The 26990-nt window shown below is 36.8% G+C and overlaps 1 protein-coding gene across 6 annotated transcripts in view; it reads right to left on the bottom strand.

Moving 5' to 3' along the window:
• The window catches only part of LOC112049949 (myotubularin-related protein 3), an 82559-nt gene that overhangs the window by 27503 nt on the left and 28066 nt on the right, over positions 1 to 26990 (bottom strand). For all 6 annotated transcript variants that reach the window (XM_052882747.1, XM_052882745.1, XM_052882744.1 and 3 more), the window contains 3 exons: positions 12240 to 12413; positions 7113 to 7288; positions 2003 to 2198 (listed from right to left, as the gene is read on the bottom strand). In XM_052882747.1, coding sequence (XP_052738707.1) covers positions 2003 to 2198; positions 7113 to 7288; positions 12240 to 12392 — 525 coding nt within the window. In that variant the 5' untranslated portion in view covers positions 12393 to 12413. The remainder of the gene's footprint in view (positions 1 to 2002; positions 2199 to 7112; positions 7289 to 12239; positions 12414 to 26990) is intronic.

Below are 26990 nucleotides of genomic sequence, written 5' to 3' on the forward strand. Positions count from 1 at the left end.
CTGAGAGGAGACTCGAGCTCAGCAGTGAGCCGAATATGGGTTGATGACTGTACATAATAGGTTTTCTGTGGTTGAACTAATTAATTTACGAGATACAAAAGAAAAACCACAACAATTTACAAACTCGATGTTTATCAGAATGTATGGAAATTATTGTCCAAGGTCATAGCATTAGTTAGTTTACTTATTATTTTAAAGTTGCTTTTTATTTTTTCTTATATCTACTGTTTTTTTGAAAATAAATTCTTATTCAAGTGTTACCTGTATAGCAAATGTTGCAATTAGCATAATATTATCATACTAGTCGCCAAGTTGCTAGGTCGCTCCATTTAGATAACGGCATAAAGTATATATTTTTTTTCATTCAAAGACTTTTTTCATTACAAGTTTTATTATTGCATACTGAATGTGCACAAAATACCAGACATTCCCAGACTTCGTACATAAAAAAATAATAAAAAAGTAAGAGTAAGAGTAAGTCAAACTGCGTATTTGAATTTAAAGGACCTAAGATATATCCAGGTTTCCATATAGAAAACAGATTTTACAATTAATAATGTTTTACTGATCATATTTCCAAACGTCAAAAACGCTGTCGTTCATTTTGTGACGTCACAGTGTTACTTGATGTACTAAACCACAGTAAAAATAAATACAAAGTATACTGTGACTAAACGTTAAACTAATTATTGTTAACTAATATTTTTGTGAAACGCTCCGTTTGTAAGGGTTTTGTTAACGTGACGTGAATGAACAGTTGAAATGTCTCGAAATCATGGCCGACAGGCGTTTTGACTCGTATGGTCAAAAAAATATTTATTTTAGTACAGTCTTTCCCGACTAATTGGGGGGGAATGGGAATATTGGTCATATTATAAAAGATATAATAAAAAAAATAACTAAATATATATTAAATAAATATATATTCTAATAAAAAAAAATAACTTCTCATATATGATACTTTTTTTCAATCTAGTAGAACGATATAAAATTTAAAACCATTTAAAAAAAGTGTCACCTAGCCTATTAGTATCTATAAATAAATTCAATATACGATTCTATCTATAACGTTATAAGAGTATATTCTTATAGTTATCTATAATTAAATTTATTTATAGATACATAATTGTAGTAAACAGAAAAACATTACGTGATAAATAATACTAGAGGACGCCTGCGACTTTGTCCGCGTGAAATTTAGTTTTTCACAAATCCCTCAGAAACCATGGATTTTTCCGGGATAAAAAGTAGCCTATGTGTTAATCCAGGCTATAATATATCTTTATACCAAATTTCAGCTATAATATTAGTAGGACAATAAGAATAAATGCAATGAACAAATTCATTGGTATGGCTTATACTCTGTAATATTATAGATACTAGTATACTAAGGTAACTTTCTAGTCCACTCTCATGGAACAGCAAAACTTCGAAGAATCAAGAAATCGAATATTCTGTGTAACGAGTCAAAACTATGTGTTTATTGAATCTGTGTAAAAATAACACGTCTGTGTATTGCGAATCGTATTGTTGCAGGTAGCATCTGGATGCTGGCAGCTCGAGACCTGTTTGGAAGTCCATGCAAGAGGCCTATGTCCAGCAGTGGACGTCCATCGGCTGTTAACTCAGAACAATTATTGTATAGGACCTGCCTCGCTAGACTTTACTTTTCTGTCAAAGTATATGATCAACGATCTAATGCGATTATAAAAACTGTCTCTATAGAATCGATGTTAAATAGTTGTAATCGTGTTCGTCGGTTAAAGAGCTCCGTAAAACAACTTTTTGTGTAATTGAATTGTGTAAAAAACGGGCAAAAACTTTTAGTTTAGTATAAAATATATATAAACTCTAAGCTCGTTTTCCTCAGAAAATGATAGACAATTTTGTTTGTGACTATGACTGCGATACAGGTCCTTCTATAATTGGTCTGAGGCTGTTAATGATGATGATGATAATAATAAAACTAGAAGTTACCTAAAATGACCAAAGTGGTATATACCTCAGGTCCGAACCAACTTCGTTGTGGGGCGTGCGAGGCACGCATAAGAGCTCTGTGGACGGACGTGGGGGACTGTTCCTTCGCCCAGGCCGCGTATGCCGCGGCGAAAGTCTCTTGTAGCGAACTGATGGGTACTAAAGCCAGGTTCAGTCTTCTCCACCATTCTATGCACTGGTCGCCTGTGTTGAATGAACATCTGAAAGCACAGATAGCGGTTATATTTCATAAGCTTATAAAATATTGACTAACTTATCATAGGTATAGGCATAGGTAAATGCGGAAGTGGATGCGAGAGTCACACCAACAAAATCTGTCTATGACCTGCTTAAACACCTTGAGGGCTAACTGCAGAAAGTGACATATTATATACCAATGTATCCAAAGCTGCTTCAGTAGGATCTTACCGAAGGCTGGCTAGGGAGAACAACACGAGCAGTGAAGGTGCGTGTTGATATACGTCTTGTAGGACATTTTTAAAGCTGTATTTCATGTATTATTATTCAAGTTAAATATTTCGAAAAGTGCTCATTTGAACTAATTTCTCCACCAACTTTTTACCATAAGATCTCATCCCTCACTTGATGAATGTATGGCAAATTAATCATTGGATCTGGATTAATAAAATTTGCCATTTTTTGGTCCCGGAATAATTTATGGTTCCAGCGGGATTTTTAAAAAACTGATTTCACACAATCGAAGTCCCGTTTTACCCTGTGAGTACGTACAGAACCAAAAGGCGATTTTTATTGTAGTGTGGTCACTGACCCATCGACAAGGACGCGACAACATGAGGCGTGGAATTAATTAAAAAAGCCTACATTTTTTTGTATTTTTTAAGCACTGAGGTATCATACTAAATGCGTTGGCGGATATGTATATTCTCTCGATATGCAAGTTCAATAAACTCTGACGACAGCTCGGCATGCTACTAAAATGCATAATTGAAAACGAAGTACTAATCAGCGAAATTTTATTCTCGTATTTGTGTGGGTAGGTAGGTACTCGTATATTGTGATCGCGATGCTGTTTGGCAAGAAATTACGTCAACTGTATTATAGCACATTCTTTTATAAATAAAACTAGCCGACACCACGCAGTTTCACCCGCGTGGTTCACGTTCCCGTTGGAATACGGGGATAATATATAGCCTATAGCCTTTCTCGATAAATAGACTATCTAACACTGAAAGAATTTTTCAAATCGGATCAGTAGTTCCTGAGATTAGCGCGTTCAAGCAAACGAACTCTTCAGCTTTATTATATTAGTATAGATTTAAAAGCAGTGGCGTAGCGTGCTCTGTGGATTACATTTTATTAATTTTTACTTTCACACGTAAGGGGCCCTGTAGTCCGGGGGCCCCGTATCATTAATAGACGGTAAAAAAAGCCGGGCTGCTGAGAATGTTCGATCCCATCCGCTGGACTAATGTCATACACACTACTAACACAGTATTTCCGACTATTTGGAGGATAATATACGAGTAAATATCACCACAATATTTAAAAGACTCTGGCAAATATTTTTTAAAATAAATTAAACGGTTTTTTACGTGAGCTTAACCGATTTGCTATTGCAACATTATGAACGCCACTCACTATAGTTTAAAATATACATTCTGAAGTAAGTAGACTTTTAACCTTCGCTAATCGGAGAGGCTCCCAAAAACAAATTATTGCAATTTTAATATCAACACTTGTTATTAAAAATTTGCAATATTTGACAATAAATAAACACATGTGTGTAATATACTGTTCTCAAAGAGTATTCTTACTCAAACAAGGCATTGCATATATGTTTAATGTTTGCTTCATTATATGTGCCGTTTTCTTGTCTTGTGTAACAACATTACAATAATCGTGTAACTATTTGTCCAACACTAATAACAACAAATGTTTTTAAACTAAAATAATACTAATCCTTATGACTGACAAATGTATACGAAGTGTGTTGTATAAAATGAAAGTTATAATATGTTTGAAGGTGTTTTGAAATCGGTCAAATAAATAACGCATTAGTTGCCCTTATAATATTGGAAAGTTCCTCTCGTTTTCTCCACGATCACATCATCAGATCCTGACATGATTACTATGGGTCCAACAGTAAAGCATACCCTCTCAAACGACAAAAGAATTTTTCAAATCGTTTTAGGCGTCTTCCAGTAATCGGTGAACATACATAAAAAAAAGATTCCGACGAATTGATAACCTCCTCCTTTTTTTGAAATCGGTTAATAACAAGGAAGTTAAAGACTCACAAGTTTAACAAAATACATTGTACAAATTTTCTATACTGTATAGCCTTACTAGCCCTCAGACCGGGGTTTTACCCGCGTAGTTCCCGTTCCCGTTGGAATGTCAGGATAAAATATAGCCTTTGACAACTACAAAAAATGTGGTTTTCTATTGGTAAAAGAATTTTCCAAATCGGTTGAGTATCGGTTGAGTATAGAGTATTGAGATCACAGAAATTCATAAAAAAAATATCCTCTTTAGAAGACGCCGCGCGGTTTTACCCGCATAGTTCCCGTTCCCGTAAGAATACGGGAATAAAATATAGCTTATAGCACTCGTACAAACAAACAATCAAATATTTCCTCTTTAAATATTCTTTTATTTTATTCTTTTATTAAATATTCTTTTATTTCTTTTAATATTAGTATAGACGTATAGATAATATAGATGTATGGCGCTAACTTTAGAGATATTCATATCTTTTTAATAAATGAAAGACAAGAACAATATATCCATTTGATATTTTAAATCCGCTATGAAACGACCTAAATATCAAAAATGTGTACTATTTTCTTTACTTTATAATGAACGGCGCTAACCTTGGAGAGATTCAAGACTTCTTTTTTTTAGACCGCCTACGCCACGCAAATTCGTGCAATCATTTTTAACTAAACTAATATCTAGGTGCATACCAGTGGCGAAGGATGAAATTTTGACGAAGATAAACCGTCCAAAAGAAAAGGAAATTCATACCATTTGATACAAACTTCGGTTTGTCATACATCCATCCATACATATATATTCATTACAAATATTTATGTATGGATTTTTAAAAAGTAACCCGGCGGGAATCGGCTTTTAAGGCCGATTCCGCCGCTGGTGCATACAGTTACGATAGCAACGGCAATTTTGAAAGCAGTTCAAAGTCATCTTATCGCGTCACCGATGGAAAATTTACTAAGGTAGGTACCGACACGACGTATCGAATACATACTTTCTTTATTCTACAACTGTTATCAGTCAATGGACCCAATTCGGTGTGAGATAGGTAGCCAGAGTGGTTGATATTATATTAATTAATCAACTTCAATAATTATGAGTATTGTTAGAGATTCGGCTTCCACGTCGTGTTGTTTGTTTTGATATAGGTTATTAAGCCGAATTTGATTTCTATTGCTTTTGTTTTGTTATCATTGTTAGAGTTGTAAACAGTAATTCCTTAAGCAAATCCTATCTTAATTCCTAAAACAAATGTCTTCAAGTGTTCGTTTTAATTATTGTATATTCTTACTAGTGGTACGCCCGCGACTCCGTCTTATTTTTAACCAATTCGACGTGTATGTTTTATTTGTTTGTTTATTACCTATTGTAATTTTTCGTTTGAAACAGTATACTTCTAGATTCTTAATTTGCACGAAAATCTGTGCAGTAATTTTTTGTTTAAATAAAAATAATTGACAGTGTTAACAAAATTGGACATACTGCGGCGTTTAAGGTCACTATGGTAGGGTACGCTAAAACTGAAAAATAAAATCATTTTAACGAAAAAATTTAACCTTTAAAATTTTTAGCATAGCACCGCCATCAAAACGATCAAACCGAAAGGACATAGGTAGAATGTTATTTTTCGTTTTTTAGAGTAATGCATTTTTGAAGTGGGTTAAATTTTTTGTTAAAAATATTTTATTTATACCATTTTTTCTTATTTTTAATCGACTTCCAAAAAGGAGGAGGTTCTACGTTCGTCTGTAGGTATGTATGTTTTTAGTCAGCAACACGATCGACCAACGTTTATTTTCCTTATATTCAATCTGAATGAAACAAGGCTTTGTTTTGCCTAGTTGTCTGTCATTCATCCACGTTCTTTATGTCCCTCAACTCAATATGATATTACGCTATAAGCAACAAGTTCTATATGTTTTTAAAATTAGGTGCATTAAGAAAATTAGGTATTTCACGTATTTATGTCATCATCATTATCAGCCTTTTAGCGGCCCACTTCAGCGTCAGGCCTTCCTGATATGACATAGGATATGGAACTTTACCCCACCACGCTGCTCCAGTGCGGTAGGCTTGGGATGATAATATTAAATTATTTAACGATCACTGTCAATGATAACGACCTTCTTTACGTGCTCTCAGAGGCTACTTAATAATACTTTTCAACTCTGGACTGAGAATATTAACTGGAAGTTTCTTAGAAGAAAAACGCAGTATCTCATGGCCCGACTCAGGAATCGAACCCAGAACTTGATCCGAAGCCACATAGGCTACCAATGAGGCAGTTGTCATAATCGATTAATAATAATGACTGATTTCATTTGTCCATTTAAGTCCTCATTCGCACGAGAGTTAAAAAAGCGATACGTTAAAACCCAGCGTTGGCGCTTTTATTAACGTTCTTCATTTTATGGTATATTTCCAACGCCCAAAATTTAAAATGCAACACTTGTCGATAAAAAAGCGAGATGTGTTAAAAACACTGCCGTGTGAGCCCTCATTCGCACAAGTGTTTTTTAACGTCCGTTAAATAAGCGTTTAAATATAGGATGAAGTAAAATAAAGGTCTATTTCCAAGCCCAAAATTGAAAATGCAACACTGCTCGAGAAAAATCTTCGGGTTTTAAAAACGCTGTCGTGTAAACATAATATACTTGGGAATGCATTTGTTGTATTTGAACGCTTTTTTAATGTCCGTTAAAAAAACTATCGTGCGAATGAGGGCTGAACATATACTTGGGAATGCATTTGTTGTATTTAAACATTTTTTTAAGGTCCGTTGAAAAAGCTCTCGTGCGAATGAGGCCTAAAGGTACTACCTTTAGGCCTCATTCGCACGAGAGCTTTTTCAACGGACGTGTCTGTTCTCCTCCACTTACTTGAGTTGACGGCCATGTTTACATAATATGATAAGGCAGAGCAGGTCGCGGATCTCCAGCGCGTCTATGAGCCGCAGCGGTACGGAGGCGCCGGGCCCGTTGCGTCTGCGGGGTTGCAGGTGCAGCCGGTAGTTGGACACGGCGACCGTGCCGCCGTCCGCCGTTCGGCCCACCCACTGTGGAGAGAGCACCTCGGTGTTATGGCAGCCTGGTAACTCAAACTTAAGCCATCTACAAATATTTACTATATGATGACAGCGTAATTACAGATGGAATCGGTATATGGAATCGGTATTTGGACTCGGCAACCGTACCATCCCCAACCACTGCGGAAAGAGTACCTCAGTGTTCTGAGTTTACCAAACTCAAACTTAAACCATCTACAAATACAGGATACTGGGGAGTATTTCCCTTATCTCTGGGGTTTATATCCTTTACCGAAAATAATTAAAAATTTCAAAGAATATGTGTTCTAAAATTTATATTTTTGGAGCAAATAATATTTCAGATCATAAAATGTGTCTCATAAACGCATCCTTATAATTATGACGTAGCCAAATTTTAAAATGCAAGGATAAATAAAAGCATTTCTTACATGGATAGTCGGAAATATTTGAATTACTTTCAATGAAAACATAAAAAGTTTTTATTTTTTAATTGAAAAAATATCAATTATACAGTTTGGCTCCTATAAGTGGACTCGTCAACCCCTTGAAGTAATGGGAAATACTCCCCAGCACTCTGTATTTCATTATGTCAGCGCAATTGCAGATGCAGCCGGTATTTGGACTCTGCAACCGTGCCGTCCCCATCCACGGCAAAAAGAGCATCTCAGTGTTCTGACAGCCTGGTAAACTTAAACTCTCTACAAGTATCTTTGATCATTACTAGCAGACACCTGTGAGAATATGGGGATAAAATATAGCCACACATGCTGTGGCTATCTTTTGGTTAAAGAATTTTTAAAAATCGGTATAGTAGGTATGCACTATTAGGTATTACCCCCACAATCTCTCAAACTTTACCAACGGTAGTTGGACGTTGCCATTGCGAACGTGCTACAGCCGTGCGGGCCCACCCACTGCGATGAGAGCACCTCAAGGTTCTGACAGCCTGGTAAACTCAATCTCTCTACATTTTACGATACAAATAAAAATCTTATCACTAGCACACACCTCGTGGATTAACTCGCTAAGTTCCCGTTCCCGTGGTAATACGGGGATAAAAGATAGACTATATATGTATTTTATTTGTTATTGTTATTTCAATTATCTAGGTACCATAATATTGACAGGTATATGTGCGTTGATCTGTTTTTATAACTCATTATCTCGTTGCCATGCGTAAATAGGTACGTAATATAAATATTTTTTATTTTGTATAAATCGTTGACCAATTAAGATAGTAAAAGTAAAACAGCCCAACTATTTCAGATAACAAGCTTGTTTGTATTGTTGCTATGTTCAATGCCACCCCAGGACTAACGGCTTCATGCTAGCCACTCACCATCTGTATGATGTCATGCACATCGCGACCAACATACGATCACTTTTATGTCAAGCCGTTAGCGCTGCGGGCATGTGGGCTTATCGGATGGCGAGTGGCTAGCATTACGTGTCTGAGAAACATCAACACCGCCAAGGCCAAATTCCCACCTCAAGGACGTACCGACCTTTTTAACTATACTTATTTTCTTGAAAGATAAAGACTTTCACACATACAGAGTCTACCTACGAGTATCTCTACTTGATTTTTATAATAAAAGAAAATAAATATACTCAAACAATACACGTATTTCGCTATCTAGTAAACCTATGTAGAGCCTGTGTTATGGGTAGGTACATTACATCCTCTGTCCACCTGGTGGGGGGTGCTGACGGCTCGAGACCGTGTGCTTGGAGGTCCATGCGAGAGGCCTATCTCCAGCAGTCGACTTCTATCGGCTGATAAGATAAGGTAAGGTCATGGGTACTAAGTTATTTGATTTAACATATAAATATACTACTTACACAATACACACATCACTACTTAGCCCCAAAGTATATCATTTATATACTACATATAAATAGTTATAATGTACAAACACACACAGACACTGGAAAACATCCATATTTTCCAGCTCTGGGAATCGAACCCACGGCCGCAGATGCACTACCCACTGCGCCAAGCGGCCGACTTTTAAAAAAAAAAGTATCTCTGTCTTTGAGAGCTTAATCAATAGACATTTTCCTGGCTGCGCTGAATGAAGATAAAATGGGCGTGACGTTTTCAATGAACTTGCAATTTCAATAGCATCTAACCGTACAAACGATTAAAATACAACGGTTCGTTCAACCTGCTGCACTTCGCCCGGGGACATTCTACACCACACGACACGATTTATAATAACATCTATGATCTAATACGACTGAGAATTTCACAATTATAGACACGCATAAAAGAATTAGTAAAGTAAGTAGCAGAGCAAAATTGAAAGTTTTGAAAAAATCCCCGATACTTAAACATGATGAAAAAGGATAAAATAAGTTTAAACCCCGATTTAAAAAGAAGAGAGAATAATTTAAGAATAATATTAAATTATTGTACAGTAGATTACAGTTTTGCAGTATTATAGTATTATTTTTAAAAAAAACTACATAAATGCCCACTAGATTACAAGTAAATAATTCCTTTTCACAAAGTTCTGCTCGAAAAAGACACTCTTGTTACAATTTGTGCACAACAAAGAGTACTTTAATCTCGCCAGTAAAAAATAAAAAAAAACCACGTTAATGCTTTCTAAAAGATCACATCTCACAGAGTGATCCTTTTTCAATCTTCGGATCCGATACAAGTTATACAGGGTGCTCGGGAGTATTTTCCATAACTCTAGGGTCATATTCTTTAACAAAACATTATAATTCAAAATGTTAAAGAAACATATGCTCCAAAATGAATATTTTCGGAGTAAATAATATTTCTTTTGTAAATGGATCTTAAAATATGTCCCTTGTACGCGCCTTATAATACTTATGTATTTATATTTTAAAATACTACGTGGTCGTTGTTGCTTTGTTACCTAAAGGCGTGTGTTACATGGTTAGTCGGTATTATTTGAATAACTTTGTATGAAATCATGATTATTTTTGTCATTAATAAAATATTACTTATGCAGTTCGGTTCCTATACGAGGTCTCGTTAATACCTTGAAGTTATGGGAAATACTCCCGAGCAACCTGTATAAGTCCCCCGTACCATACCAATGCCAGAATGATCCGTGAACAAAGGTAAACAGGATGGGGGCCGCTTTTTGTGCCACCATTGAAGTTAAAACGTCATTGTTGCGTCGGGAGGATTAAATTAGACAAAAACGTGCAGGATTTTCATTTTTAGGACATTTTATTTGAATAAATAAATGTAGTTCAGTGGTATGTATCTATACCCAAACATTTTATAATAGATATATGTCACTATGCGTTGTGATAGCCCAGTGGATATGACCTCTGCCTCCGATTCCGGAGGGTGTGGGTTCGAATCCGGTCCGGGGCATGCACCTACAATTTTTCAGGTGTGTGCATTTTAAGAAATTAAATATCACGTGTCTGAATCAGTGAAGGAAAACATCGTGAGGAAACCTGCATACCAGAGAATTTTCTTAATTCTCTGCGTGTGTGAAGTCTGCCAATCCGCATTGGGCCAGCGTGGTGGCCTAACCCGTCCCATTCTGAGAGGAGACTCGAGCTTAGCAGTGAGCCGAATATGGGTTGATGACGACTCTGCGTCGAGACCGGGGCGAACAAAAGCGGTTAATTGTCTTAATTTCATTGAGTCGCATAGTATAAACAACGAAAGTTATTTCAATAAACAATATCTAAATATTGTATACAATGTCAAGTTGAGTGTTCAGTAAATCTTAAAAATTATATACATACGTAAATATATCATGGAATTAAACACAAAATTGTGCGTGCGCTCAGTGAAGTTGAATTCGGGTCACCTTTTGCGGTGATTTTGTAGACACGTGACATATTTATAATATTAAATTTATATCGTTGTCTATACTAATAAAGTTTGTACGATAATAAATATAGTAGGTAATATAACGAACGGCTTTTGAAAATTAATAGAAAGCTACATCTTCACCGAGTACCATAGACTATATATTTATTCCCGTATTCTGACGGGAACGGGAACTACGTGGGTGAGACAACGGCGGGGCGTAGTATTAGAGAAATAAAGACACAAAAAAGTAGACATTGAAAACATTCAACTGAGACTAATACGAGTAAATATGCTAGCGTGCATAAATGATGCGCATTTATGTACATAGTAACAAGTTTCACGAAAGTGGGTACTATAAATATACATCGATATTGCAGTGGCAATGGGCAGGCCACATAGTTCGAAGAGCCGATGGACGTTGGGGCCCCAAGGTGCTGGGATGGCGACCCCGCACCGGAAAGCGCAGTGTTGGGCGACCCCCCACTAGGTGGACCGAGGATATCAAGCGGGTTGCAGGGAGCCGCTGGATGCTGGCGGCTCGAGATCGTTGTGCTTGGAGGTCCATGCAAGAGGCCTATGTCCAGCAGTGGACGTCTATCGGCTGAAAAGGATTGCAGTGTACAATGACGTACCGCTAAGCAATTTAACGTTCCGATAGTTCCGGTATAAAGCCGCGTAATAACATCCCTCTTCTTGGGTCGGGGGTTAGAAATGATGACAATAAGTAATTGCCATTATTATACCCTTGCGTGCTACCATCTTTGAAGGCACGCCCTTGACCTCTTTAATCCGGCCCTGTCGAAAATCCGTTCTTAGAAGACGTCAGGTAACTTTATCCTATCTTCCTACCAAATTTCGTTTTTGTACGTCAAGCGGTTTTCGAATTTTTTTTTTATTAAATTTTTTAATTTGGTTGCAAATATCTAAATATTTAATATTTAGTTATTTGCAACCGTTAAACCGATTTTAAGGGGACTCACTGAGAGATAGAGCATCAGTTATAGTCTACCTGATAACCCATAAAAATGTATGAATACCGCGGGATTTGTGAAAAAGTAAATTTCTCTACTACTACGAGTATATTCGGTAACTGAATTTCCGCTGGATGCATATTTAAAAAAAAAAAAAAATTTTTTTTGTGGTTACCTGTATAAACTCCCCGCAGATGGGCGAGAAGCCGGCGTCGAGGCCCGGCTCGTCGTAGTGCGTGCGCAGGCGCGGGTACAGGTCGGCGGCGCGCACGCGGTGCGGCGGCGGCTCGGGCTGCGGCGGCGAGCGGTACCGCTCGCGCTCGCTCATCTCGCTCGACGTCGCTGCCACCTGCCGGCGAACAGTAACACCTCAATATTGACACAGAAACAGAAACAATGACGTCACCGGAACACCCTGTAGCAATGTGGCACGTCAATTCTCTTTCTACAAACGCTAACGCTTAGAAAACTAAAACAAGCGGCAATGACAGATTCCACCTTCACACAAAAAGTAAAACTATAAGAAATTGTGATTTCTTTAAAAAGAACAACTGTTGAGTTTCTTGCCGGCTTCTTCTCAGCAGAAACTGCCTTCTGAACCGGTGGTAGAATCTTTACAAATAGTCAACTGTCGTGTTAAAAGTGCTTATAAACTGAGCCTAGTTGAAAATAAATGATTTTTGACTTGACTTTGACTTTGAGATCCGATCGGTAACTTGATCACGTAACCTGTCTATAACGAATGTCATTCCGATACATTTTTTAACTCTCGAAGCGTTTGCGATTATAGATACAGAATTGACGTGATGATTACAGGCCAAGGCCGCCCACCGTGGAGTAATACGTCCGACGACGTCTAGCGTGTCAAAAGTTCGCGCGCGCGAACAATTGACCATAGTCTAGACACACACCTTCACGGCATCTCACCGCACTGCGAAAGACTACCAAATGGGCGTCCACTACCTTGTGAACTCCTAAGAAGCTGAACCTGCAGGTGCAGACGTTTACGGCGACGAAATAGACGACGCATACACCAGACGTGACACCGCCCCAGCGCAGTACAGAGCGCAATTGCAGTCCGCGCGGGTCACTTCTTCTAGCACCCTGGGAGACATATTGGCTATAAGCCAGCCCCGAAAAAGGCTGAAAGTATATAACTGGGGGAAAAAGTGCCCGAGACCAGTAAGAGTAGTACCCTCCGCCCGTCTCATTTAGATGTTGATGACCTAACACACAGGTTACTCTTAGAAAGTTTTTAAGAACAAAGAATAATTGATTTAATTTTTCTAATATTTGCGGGGGTAGAATGCGAATATTGAGACAAGCTAGAAGAGTAAACCACTTGTAGAGATTCCAGAAGACGGCACGAGAAACACGCCAAGAGACCCGCCCACGATTCGGCTTGTTAACCGCAAAGGTTAGCGCGACCGAGGTGGTGGCCCTATTCTTCGCAAAAAAACTGAAGAATCTAATAACACACCATAATAGGGATGATGACTAGGTTTGAATATATTGATTTTTATGATACATTCGAGTAAATAGGGTCAATGTTAACTAATTTATACATAAAAAGCAAATATTGTCTGGATATTTGCAAAATAAATGAGATTATAAAATTTCAAAAACTACTAAATTTTTTTTATTGTAATTAGATGAAAATTCATACAGTTTTAGCTTCCTTACATTAAATGTGACATTTTTTTATATTTGAACTATAAAGATAAACGCACAAATAACAAAGATATTAGTAATTTTGTTTGAACGCGCATACAAATCTAACGATCATTCCATTGCCTATGACGTCATTTTTTCGAGCCATTTTGTATGGGGCGTTTTTCAGGGATCCGCGGCAGCGCCGCAAATCTGACCTTTTAAATCCCTGTAACTCCGAAAGTAACGATCGCAGATACCCTGTTCCTTTTACAAAATTGCTTTACTATTAGTGTACTCTTAATTTATATACAATTTAAAAAACTGTCATCATCCCTATTTAAACATACATAGTCTACGTACATAGTCTACGTGAATGCAAAAGATCTTTCAAAACAGAAACAAACATCCCATGGAACGTGTTTTGCATTGCATATGATGTTTGCTACTCACTAAATCAAGTGGCCACTGGCCAAATGTTGTGTAGGTCACTTCCTTGAAGAAAAGTTTCCAGTCATCTTGATGTATATAACGAGCTCAAAAATAAATCAAGCGTTTGTTTGACCACGAGGCTTTATTCATTTTTTTATGTGGTTCACTTACAATTAGTTACACTAAAACATGAATATTTTAATTGATTAACTTAATCTATCCTAGGGTTTGTACGAGTGAAATAATAAAACCGCTACAAAGCGAAAATAAGATAACATGCATGCTCTTAAAGTAAATCCCAACCACATAATAGGCGGGTTCCGACAAAATACACAGGAAATAGTAAAGAAAGTCATAACGCATTATTCACGAAAATGTTTACTTCGTCATTCGTGCAAATGACCAAGAATGTCATGAGTGTTAATGAGGAAGAATAACACACCAAATCTATTGTTATTTAAAGCAACTATAACTATCTGTACGGTAAACAAAATCCTTCCCCAATGCGTGGAAGGAAGCCACTGTCATAGGTATTCACAAGCCGGGCAAACCCCGCGATCTCCCTTCTAGCTATCGCCCTATTAGTTTACTCAACACTATTGCCAAGGTATACGAGATTATTATTCTTAACCGTTTAAAGGCTGTATGCGATGAGAAGCAACTTCTCATCAAACAACAGTTCGGATTTAGAACCCAACACTCCTGTGTACAACAAGCGCATCGCCTCACGGAGCATATTCTCACCGGCCTTACCCGGCTTCGCACTCCTATTCCTACTGGGGCCATTTTATTCGATGTAGCAAAAGCCTTCGACCGAGTATGGCACGAAGGCCTAATAGTTAAGCTTAGCCGCTTCGGCGTACCTAGCAGACTTGTCCGATTGTTTCACAATTATCTGTCAAATCGCACCTTTCGATACCGCCTAGATGGCACTCTCTCGTCTCCCAGGCCCATCCGAGCGGGAGTCCCTCAAGGATCCGTGCTCTCCCCGCTTTTATACTCACTCTTTACGAGTGATATACCCACTCACCATCCAGGTGTGCACATCGCCCAGTTCGCGGATGATACCGCACTGTTTGTGACACACCCTTACCGTAGATCCATAATAGCCCGCCTCCAGAAAGCGGTAACACACTTAGCAAAGTGGTTTCGCAAATGGAGGATAGAGGTAAACCCAGAGAAGAGTGCAGCAGTGCTCTTCTCAAGGAAACTTGCACGCCATTACTTCGATTTAAAAGAGGTCTCCTTACATGGAGCACCTATCCCGTGGCAACGCACTGCCAAATACCTAGGTGTGACCTTTGATACCCGTATGAGCTTCGCGACTCACATACAGAAAGCCAGAAAAAGAGCTGCTTATGTGATGAGTCGTCTCTATCCTATGATATGTGCTAAAAGCAAATTATCCCTCCGCTCTAAGGTCACTCTCTATAAGACCTGCATCCGTCCAATAATGACCTACGCTAGTGTAGTGTTTGCCCATCGCCCAAAGGCGACCCTAAAACCCCTTCAGGTCCTTCAGAACCGATTTATGCGTCAGGCCACGGGCGCTCCGTGGTTTGTGCGCAATAACGACCTACATAGAGACCTAGATCTCCCCACAATAGCCCAATACATATATGAAACAGCTCTCGAAAACTTATTTTTAGAGAGCCGCCACCCACCCCAACCAACTAGTGGTTGGCTTGCAGCTACATCCCCGATATCAACGCTGATTGTAGATCTAGACGCCCAAAAAACGTCCTTTACGATCCTGACGATGACATAACGAACGACAATGCTTCCCAGGCAACACAAACACAAGCTACACAGCGTCTTCGCCGGCGAAGACGAGGTCCCCGATATCTGACGTCACCCAGACGTGGGCTTTTTAACTCACGATCTCGGGGGCGCCCGGACTGATACACTCAGGCCAAAACACCCTTCCCGAACGGCCCTCTAAGTCGAGGCCCGAGTCTCAGAGGAGACGCCCTTAGAGAGTCGTTCCGCCCACTACTTTCTTCTGCCTTCGGGCCCCATCAGGCGATGCTTCTGCGCTCGCCCAAACCCCCCGGTGACGCCGCTGAGGTCCCATAAGGAGCCTACGGCACTTACACAATCAGAAAAAAAAAAGGTAAACAAAACTTACAGAATAGTAGTAAACCTTATACACTTCACCAAAGTAATGAAAAATAATATATACAGACACTGTCATATGTTAATGCATTAGCACTTCCAGACAATCACCAAAACAAACTTAACGAACCATCGAAACGTAATTAAAAACATAATTACAGTGCAACTGCAGAGGACGTCGAGGAAGTCCAAAACTTTTAAATCTATCCTTGCACGACACACGTTGGACCATCAATAAGGAAACGTTCAACTAAACATTACACACAATTATCACAATTTCACTGACAAAGGGCAAGACAAATGCAAACAAATACATCAGTCGGAACTTTTATTGTACGAGGATATCTCTCGCTCAAATATTTGACGATCCAATTCGTCCAATGAATTGAAACTTGTACAAAAAGAAAAGTACCATTTGAACTACCGGTGGTTGATTTGATCAAATAAAAAACTTTACTTTAGTCACGTTCGGATCTCGATCAATAGAAACTTTATGAGTAACGACAGTACTTTTTTATTTTTTAATTAATTACTCATTCTGCTTAAAACTTTACTTCTGTTACTTTATTGTATAGTGCGAAATATAAATGTTTACTTATAAAATTATTGTAAAGATGTAAATTTTAAATGGTGAAATTGTCATTTGAATCTTTAAATACTTAATAAATAATTTGCACGCCAAACTGGCAAGATACATTTACCATCTACATCTACCGACCACCTGTATATATAATGCATGTATCTGCAAATAAATAAATTGATTGATTGATTGAAATAATCAAAAAGACAATTCTAATTGTTAACTAGAAGAATTCATCGTCATCATCATTGTCATCCGATGGACGTCCACTGCTGGACACAAGTCTCTTGTTTTAAATTCCAAACACAACGGTCTTGCAACTAACTCACGACCTAAAATATTAAATTGTGTTAATAAACAAAAAAAAACTACGGCAGAACATCCTTTTTTCACACGGCATAGAAAGTAGATGCATTGATAGAGATAAGCTAATCTTGAAAGTTAAAATATTGAACAGAAGTGGATGTTGACTTGAAGAAGTTATTTATATCAACAATTCATTCATTTTCATGTTTTATATTTTGAATATCCTAAACTCAAATTCTCCTGAAGATACTCCGGTTTCGGATTGATACGTACATAGCGGGGTTTAAGTCGGATTTGGGTAGCGTTGCTTGGATTTCTACTTTTATTAAAATAGTTCAATGTTAAGTACCAATAGTAATACACTATCTCCAGATAGCACTAGTTCATTTACTACTAGGTTGTTATATTATGCCTATTGCCTACGAAGCAATAATTGATGCTAAGCTATGGGATTAGGTACTAGACTCGGCGGTGATATGGGTATTCTCATTAAAGTAATTGTCATCATTTTACTAATTTGATCATGATAATGACATCATTGAGAGCCGTGATAGCCCAGTGGATATGACCTTTACCTCCCATTCCGGAGGTTGTGGGTTCGAATCTGTATGAATCTTCAACCTTTCAGTTGTGTGCATTTTAAGAAATTAAATATCACGTGTCTCAAACGGTAAAAGAAAAACATCGTGAGGAAACCTGCAAACCAGAGAATTTTCTTAATTCTCTGCGTGTGTGAAGTCTGCCAATCCGCATTGGGCCAGTATATTGCCCTAACCCCTCTTAATCTGATAATGATGATGAATGACATCATTTGAAGGACCGCTGTAAATTATCACTAAAGTGTATAATATGTATTATGTATAATATAAATTTAAATTGCATTTCTGAATAAAATTTCAGCCATTTTGTGTAATAAAGACAACGTGGGCGCAGCATAAAGGAAAATCAAGACCTTTGATACGATAAACTGATGATAAACGATAAAGGTCGTTGCAAGGTTTGTACGTAGCGGATAGCGATGTTTTCGTATTGAAACATTGTTTAAATTGTATGTTATTTATAGTAATACTGCTGGAGTAATGATTATTGATAAGAAAGGTCTTATAGATCAAATTTACTAGGTTAGAACAGTAAGTGACACAAAGGAAATGCATAGACTAAAACAAATTCAGTATTCATTTATGATATAACTTATTACAGTCCATTATTACTTTTGTCAAGAAGAAAACCGGATCAGTGGCCTTCTTCTTGACAGTAGTAATAAAACTGTATTTCATAAAATCACTTATTTTTCTACTATAAGTAATAAAATCTCTAATTTTATCTCTCATATCCTTTTTACTTGATACATGTTCTTACACTTGTTTCAAATTAGTTCCCAAAATTCAACAGACCGACATGTTCTTTTGTTACAAAAGATTTTACGATCTTGCGTTGTCTTTAGTCTATTTATATCTAATGCGGGGGTGTTTTTAAGCTTATTACTCTAACACGCTTACTACACTTAGGTACAAAATAATATGATCACACGTTTTTTTAAAATACTTGTTTCTACTTCCCAATATTTAATTATACTAAAGCCTTTCTTGAGGAGTACTGTTTACAAACAAATTAAAAATGAGGGTATAAATCACTAGTAATTTCACAATTAATCTATACTAATATTATAAAGAGGTAAAGTTTGTAAGTTTGTAAGTTTGTCACATTTTTTAAATGGGGTAATCTTCGGAACTACTGGTCCGATTTCAAAAATTCTTTCACCAGTAGAATGCTACATTATCGGGGAGTGCTATAGGCTATATCTATACTAATATTATAAAGAGGTAAAGTTTGTAAGTTTGTAAGTTTGTCACATTTTTTAAATGGGGTAATCTTCGGAACTACTGGTCCGATTTCAAAAATTCTTTCACCAGTAGAATGCTACATTATCGGGGAGTGCTATAGGCTATATATTTTATATTAGTATGATATATATTCGTCGAGTTAACACAGTTTTTGTCATACAGGTCGGACCGAAAATCCTCTTAAGCAGACTTATTCGCATGCGCTGCCTTAACCATTGAGTAAAATTGAAATTAATGTATGGAGGCTTTATGTATCTTTAACAAAAAACAAACTTTCTACAAAAAAGTCCGCGACACCATGTATCTATCTTCTATATATTAGCAGATATAGTTCCTTTTGTGTTTTAAAAATTATAAATTTTATATACTTAGGTTTGCGTCATTATTTATGCTACTTAACTTAAATCCTTATCAAAATAAATTATTCAATAATCACAAGGATATTATGGAGATAAGATTTGCCCTTTATAGTATGTTAATTCGTTAAATAGTTTCGGAGATAATACAAAATTTCTAAAAGACGCAGAAATATCGCTACATGACGCCTCGCGCTTTCAATAACGTAGTTCCCGTTCCTGTGTCAATATGGGAATCAAACATAGCCTATGTCACTCGCAAATAACGTAGCTTTCTATTGGTAAAACAATCTTTCAAATCGGCCCAGTAGATCCAAAGATTATAATTTTAGCATAGAAGTCTCTATTTTCCTTTGTCATCGCACCACGCTCATAGGGCTGGACCGATTTTGCTAAGGGTAGGGGTAAGGTAGGGAAGGTATAGGGTAGGGTAGGGTAGGGTACAGGTAGGGTAGGGTACAGGTAGGGTAGGGGTTGTGTAAGGGTAGGGAAGGGGTAAAGGTAGGGTAGGGGTAGGGTAGGGGAGTGTATGCCTAGGTTAGGGGTAGGGTAGGGGTAGGGCCTACCCCTATCCTAGGGGTAAGGAAAGGGAAGATTACGGGTAGGGTAGGGTACGGGTAGGGTAGGAGTAGGGTAGAGGTAGGAGATCGATACTGAAGCCTATTTTCTATTTTTTGTCTGTCTGTTTGCCTTTTTTTGACCGGGCATCACGCTGAAACTACAGAATGAATTCAAATGATACTTAAGATGATTTGAGACCATTATACGTAGAAGGATAATAGGATACTTTTTGTCGCAAAAACAAAATCAGAAATGGGTGAAGTAGGGGAAGAATGTTTGTACGGAAAGTCCTTAATTTTTATAGGTACATTTGTAAATGTAAAATGATAAGTGGACTATTTATTAGGTATAAGTTATAAAACATGCAAAATAGAATGTAAAATAGGGGTTGGAAGTTGACATCGATTTTTACGCGGACGAAGTCGCGGGCGTCCGCTAGTCTAATATATAAAATTCTCGTGTCGCGGTGTTCGACATTGAACTCCTCCGAAACGGCTCGACCGATTTTGATGAAATTTTTTGTGCATATTCAGTAGGTATGAGAATCGGCCAACATCTATTTTTCATCCCCCTAAATGTTAAGGGTAGTCCACCCCTAAATTTTTTTTTTTTATTTTTTAGGCAAAATATTTTGTTTTTATTTTTTTATGACACAGCATACAAAAATACATACAACCCTAAATTTTCACCCCTCTACGATCAACCCTTATATTTTATTTGTTAATTAAAAACTATACATACAAATGATTTGTAACTAAAACGTAGTCAATTTGAGCTTTATTGTTATTGTATAAAGTTCATATTAATAATAATTAGAAAACGGGGTAGGGGTAGGGTAGGGGTAGGGTAGGGGTAGGGTAGGGGTAGGGTAGGGGTAGGGTAGGGGTAGGGTAGGGGTAGGGTAGGGGTAGGGTAGGGGTAGGGTAGGGGTAGGGTAGGGGTAGGGTAGGGGTAGGGTAGGGGTAGGGTAGGGGTAGGGTAGGGGTAGGGTAGGGGTAGGGTAGGGGTAGGGTAGGGGTAGGGTAGGGGTAGGGTAGGGGTAGGGTAGGGGTAGGGTAGGGGTAGGGTAGGGGTAGGGTAGGGGTAGGGTAGGGGTAGGGTAGGGGTAGGGTAGGGGTAGGGTAGGGGTAGGGTAGGGGTAGGGTAGGGGTAGGGTAGGGGTAGGGTAGGGGTAGGGTAGGGGTAGGGTAGGGGTAGGGTAGGGGTAGGGTAGGGGTAGGGTAGGGGTAGGGTAGGGGTAGGGTAGGGGTAGGGTAGGGGTAGGGTAGGGGTAGGGTAGCGGTAGTTGAAAGTTTACATCGAGTTTCACGCGGACGAAGTCGCGGGCATCCGCTAGTAATAATTATAATTAACTTGCTCTTAAATTAATGAAAATAAATTTGATTTATAAGCTTAGAACAATTAGATTCGGTTAATATATTCTATATAACATTTTATAAACAAACCATACATAATTTGAAATCAATAAGTTATGAAATGACATGCGTTTTCTACCTTCATTTCTAATTTCTTTGTTGGTAAACAGTACTCATCAAGAAAGGCAGTATAGGTAAACTAATTATGCTGTGATTTTGGTATACAAATATAACATTATGTTACTAGAGAAGAGTAATGATGGACAGACTTAATCAACAATACAATAGCGAATTTCCTAAACAGTGAAAAGTAAATTGGTTAAGTTGCTCAATTAGGTATTATACCAGTCTTCTGTATTAAATCTTTTAATGCTGATACAACTGAGATAGATCAGAGTAAATTTTACACTACAACACTAATAATAAGACGTTTACTCATCGACTAAGCCAAGTCTCAAATCTGCGTATCATCGCCGGTGAGATAAAGGAAATGTGCTGAACAAAGGAAGGGATTACAATTTACGGAAGAGTTCATTCGAGCCGGCAGCAAGACACAAAAAGTAACAAAAACTCATTCACTCAACACTCATAGCATTTAAACATAATGAAAGCAAATTTCATGCCATGCAAAGAATAAAATCACTGTGCAAAAAACCGTAAATAAAATACGTTCTTGAAAAATATAGTTATTGAATACGATAAACTATAAGGTAACTAATAATTCGTGTTACGAGTAAGAATTCTATCAAAATCTATCAAGGACTAGACTAGATTAACTTTAGTTTGAGACTCATCTACTAATATCATTTCGCACAGCAATTATTGTAGCTATCAGCGGCGATGAGTCCATACAGGTCGATTCCCGCTGGGTTACCTTTTAAAAATCCATACATATATATTCATTATTGTAATGAATATATATATATATGCATGAGAAACCGCAGTTTGTAACAATATCCTTTTCTTTGGAAAACCTTCGTCAAAATTCCATCCTTCGCCACTGGAACCTATACCATTTATTTTATTTTGTGAAACATTTAATATTCTGGATATGTTGATCTACTGTACCGATTTTGGAAAGTCTTTTACAAGGCCACGTTATTTTAGCGTGTCGTGAGCAATTTTTATCCCCGTATTCCCACGGGAAAGGTGACTACGCAGAGCGCCTGCTAGTAATAAATAATATAAATAGTCTAATAAATAATATAATAGTCAGAAAATGTAGTCTCTGCATATTCAAAAACTGAGAAAACTACTAAGTTACTCCACTAAGTTTTTTGAAGTGATAATTTCTTATGGGAGGGTAAACCACTAACGTAACGTAACGCGTTACGGCACCACTCTTCGGAGGTGTCTGGCTTCCCTTTCTCTCACGCATACTGAGCAGGTTTAAATGATCACTTCAGTCGAGCGTACCGAGATGTACACGTTTTTTCATTTTTTATTATAAACGTTTTTATTAATAAACGTAGGCACCATTCCGTGACAGTGACGTAAGTTGTACATGGCGCCAGCAACTGGTTGTAATCTATCGAAATTATACGTGTAGCTACACTTACAGTCACGTGGCTCTGAGTCATTGGCTCACATAACGATGATGTTTCCCATAGCCGTAATAATTGTGTTACAGCCATAGAGGTACTATCTACATCAATGGTTACAACTACTACAATCATGGGAATATCACTTTTACTTTGTCTTGTATACGTGTTGTACGATCGACTTTGAAATGGTAATTACGTATAGAACTGGGGGGTGATTCCGCTATTTTATACTCGTCGATGTAAATATCCGCCTATAACAAGTTTTATTAGAATTTGAACTAATAAAATCATAAAAACGTAGTTGCCACGGAAATGAGCGACGTCACATCGCTGTAACTTTACAGAATACAGGAGCAGAATTGTCAAGTTTGACGTAACAAATTGTAATTGATTTCTAAATTCAATCATAGTGTCCTGGAACCAATGACCTAATAAAAGGTTAAATGATGTTTTTATTAAATATAAATCCATTTGCCTTCATTTCGTTTTTTCATTTTTGGCAATCACAAAAATAAAACGAATCGAATTAAGATAAACCCTGCAGTTTATTGATAATTTCGATAACGTACTCGTAAATCGATGTATATGATACGTATAATTTATAAATACAACTTAGTAAGATTAAACAAAGAAAACAAAATGTTAAAATACTTCTAAATTTAAGAAATATACAATTACAAGTACATCTATATTCTACACTAATATTATAAAGAGGTTAAGTCTGTATAGTCTAGGGGGTAATCAAGCATCTACGGAATCGATTTTAAAAACTCTTTTACCACTAGAAAGCCATTTATTAGTGAGTGTCATAGGCTATATTTTATCCCCATATACCCACGGAAACGGGATTTAAGTGGGCGTAACTGTTGGCAGTCTAGTAATTAATTATAATTATCAAAAGACGACAAGATAGTAGGTGTAGCTTAGCTAAAGAGTTAGCTTAAGCGTTTTCTATGTTCCGTGGGCTTAGCCAAGCCAAGAGTCATAACTCTTTACGCCTACTCCCCGTTCAACGAACAGAAAACGGCTGCACCCACAGTCGCGGGCAAACCAAACTTGGAAAGCAGCAAAGGTGAGGCACGCTTTCCTTACATCAGTAAACCGCACGACCAAATATAGAAAACCGACTGACACGGAAGTAATAATTAACAATTTGTAATTTCAATTCATTGTTACTTCCTCGTAACAAACAAAGACTTCAATGTTTATAAATTGAATTACTATACTACACAATGGCAATTTAATATTAACGCCGACATTATTTAAAAGATGATATTTACAAAATGTTAAACTGAAAAGAAGAAGAAAGGAAATGAAAATAGAAGAAAAGAAGGAGAAATGAAGATAGGAGTTACGTAGTAGTTAAAGTTTAATGTAATGTATGGCTTATTATTAGCTGTACAGAGTTAACATAAATCTCTACATGTGGCTAAACCACCAAGAGTGCGGAACCATCAAATCAAAGATAAAAGTGAGATAGAAAAATCTTCTTTGTCTCTGTCTTGGTTTAATTTTGATATAATTTGTTAATAAATTGTTCTGATACATTATTTTTTTTTTACAACAACGTTGTTTTTCATGTTTAATCCACTCCTGTCTCATATAATATTATCATCATTTTATAAATAGCTACGTAGTCTAATTAATCATATCGTAATTTTAATTTGTATACTAGTGATTATTACTAAAGGGTATTACAAAATTACATATCTAATACAAGCACATGTCTTTCGCAATATATTACATTTGTACCAATCATATGTTAATTGAAGTAAAAACACACATTTCATGAACTTCACAATAATTCTCAACGTAACACTTGAGCTTTAATATTAAATCGACAATTTACTATTAAAATTCCTACGGTTCGTTCACCTTAACTCCTATTGGTAGCGTTAAAAAGTCAGCTAGTTACTAAAGGAGCACCGAAGGCGTTACATCAATAATAAATTGAGTTGACTCTCGTGCCATCGGATTTTGAAGGCCATCCCACTGATTTAGAGTTCAAAGTAACAAATGTGTGCTCTAAATAAAAACCATACGACCGATGCCATATTTGTTTATCTCGATTAGCTGTACCTACCTCCTTTTTTATTGAGATGAGTCAGTTCAATTCGTACTTGATGTTGATACATGTAAAAGGACAAAGGGGAATACAGAAAGAGCTATGGAAAAATATAGTCAATATAAAACAAAATAAGCCTTTATTATTTTATTTTTATGTAATATATGTACATGATGGGACTGGAACAAAAATGGACTCGGATTCAGACATAAACGCATTTAGATTCACAATCGATCTGATTATATCTGAGTGTCCTAAAAAATACAGCAAATGCTACAAGAACTATAAAATCAAAGTGCGATAGCCAGGCTTTTAATGAACACAACTAAAACAAAACTCATGACTAATGGTCCAAGGATATGTATATAGAAGTAAGCATGGAAAACATAGAACATGTAGAAGAGAGGAATAGTTAGAGATAAAATGCTTGACAATTATGAGTGTAGTGGTTACAACTAAGTCTAATTAAAGTGAGTGGAAGATGAACACGTGTACTATCGACCTGAATGCGGGTAAGAGGTCAAAAGTAGGTACCTACCTACATACTCTCTTGTGTAAATTATTACGAGTATGCGTCTCTATCACCATCTCCTTTCCCTTATCCCACTTAAGTGGGGTCAGCGAGACATGTCAATCTCCTCCATTCGTTTCTATTACTCGTCAACTCATCATCCACTCCATTTAAACCTCCTCTAAATGTCCTCTTTCACACACTCCAATCATCTCTTCTTTGACATCCCCTCTTGTGTCCTTCCAACAGTCAACGTCCGTCCTAGCAAATTTAACATTTTTCTTGTAATATGACTTTCATATCTCCGCAATACATGTCCATACCAAGCTAACCTTTCACTCCTCAATTTTTCTGACACTGGAGGCAGTTCCAGACTTCCTCTTATATACTCATTCCTTATTTTATCCATACTTGTCCCAGCTCACATCCATCGCAACATACAGCATTTAGTTCACATGCATTCTTCTACATTACTTATGATTCTTTATACATTAAATACACAATAAATGTTAAATAAATCAGTAATCGTGGACGCTATTTTATGAAGAGGCAATGAAGGTAAAAAAAAATAAGAAAATAACTGACGTATGTTTTAGAACAGTGTCCTTTAAGGTAGAGTCAAGCAATCGTGTTGTTTATAGAATTATATGTAGGTACTATAATATTTTTAAATTTAACCAATTGGTAGTTGCTCGGTGTCCAAATTTAAAATATAAGACGCGCTTGAAAATTCTGACTTGCATTTTACAAAGTTCTATTCTTAGAATGAATAAATAATATCCAGCTCCCATCTATATTATCCATCATCGGATTTTCAAGTCTGAGCCACGATAAATAGACGAGTACAATGAATTTACTAATTATACAAAGCAATAATGTTTATATTTACTTATGTAGGTAAATATTTTATTTTGTGCTTAAAAGAATATCTTTCATTACTATAGAATTATTATACAAAGCATGAACCAAGTAGAATAAATAAAGGTGTTATTGATCTTTACAGCATTGGCTTATTTAGGGTTAATTTATTCGAAATTGTATTGTCATACTCATTGCAACAAACTCGACAATGTTTTATTTTTTTCAATATAAAAAGATAACACAAATTTCTCAAAAAACTACTGTTTGATATATGACAAAGATATGGGTACTGTAAAAAAATCCTAGATAAGACTATGACTATATACTAGACAACCCTACTCGATGTGTACTGTTTAACAAAAAACAAATTATAAATGTTAACTCACAACTTTTTTATTTTAAAGTAATCTTGTTTGTTTATAAAATGTTATTCAAAGTATATTAAATATATCTAATTATTCTAAGCTTGTTTATCGAATTTATTTTCATGAATTTAAGAACAAGTTAATTATCATTCTTATTAGGTGTGAAATGACTAGCGATTTGTTTTGTTTGTTGGTGAGCTGTGCACATCGAGTAGGGCTGTAGTATATTTAGTAAACTTTTTACAATAAATGTGCCTAGGTCGAAAACGATTTTATTAGTTTTAAACACATGTTTGCTTGTAAGCATATAATCACAAATCCAAACCTGAGTTTCTAGAAAACTGGATGTACACGCTCATACTAAGTATTTTACGAACACAA

The sequence above is a fragment of the Bicyclus anynana genome, chromosome 8 (assembly GCF_947172395.1).
Source record: "Bicyclus anynana chromosome 8, ilBicAnyn1.1, whole genome shotgun sequence".
NCBI classification, from domain to species: Eukaryota; Metazoa; Arthropoda; class Insecta; order Lepidoptera; family Nymphalidae; genus Bicyclus; species Bicyclus anynana.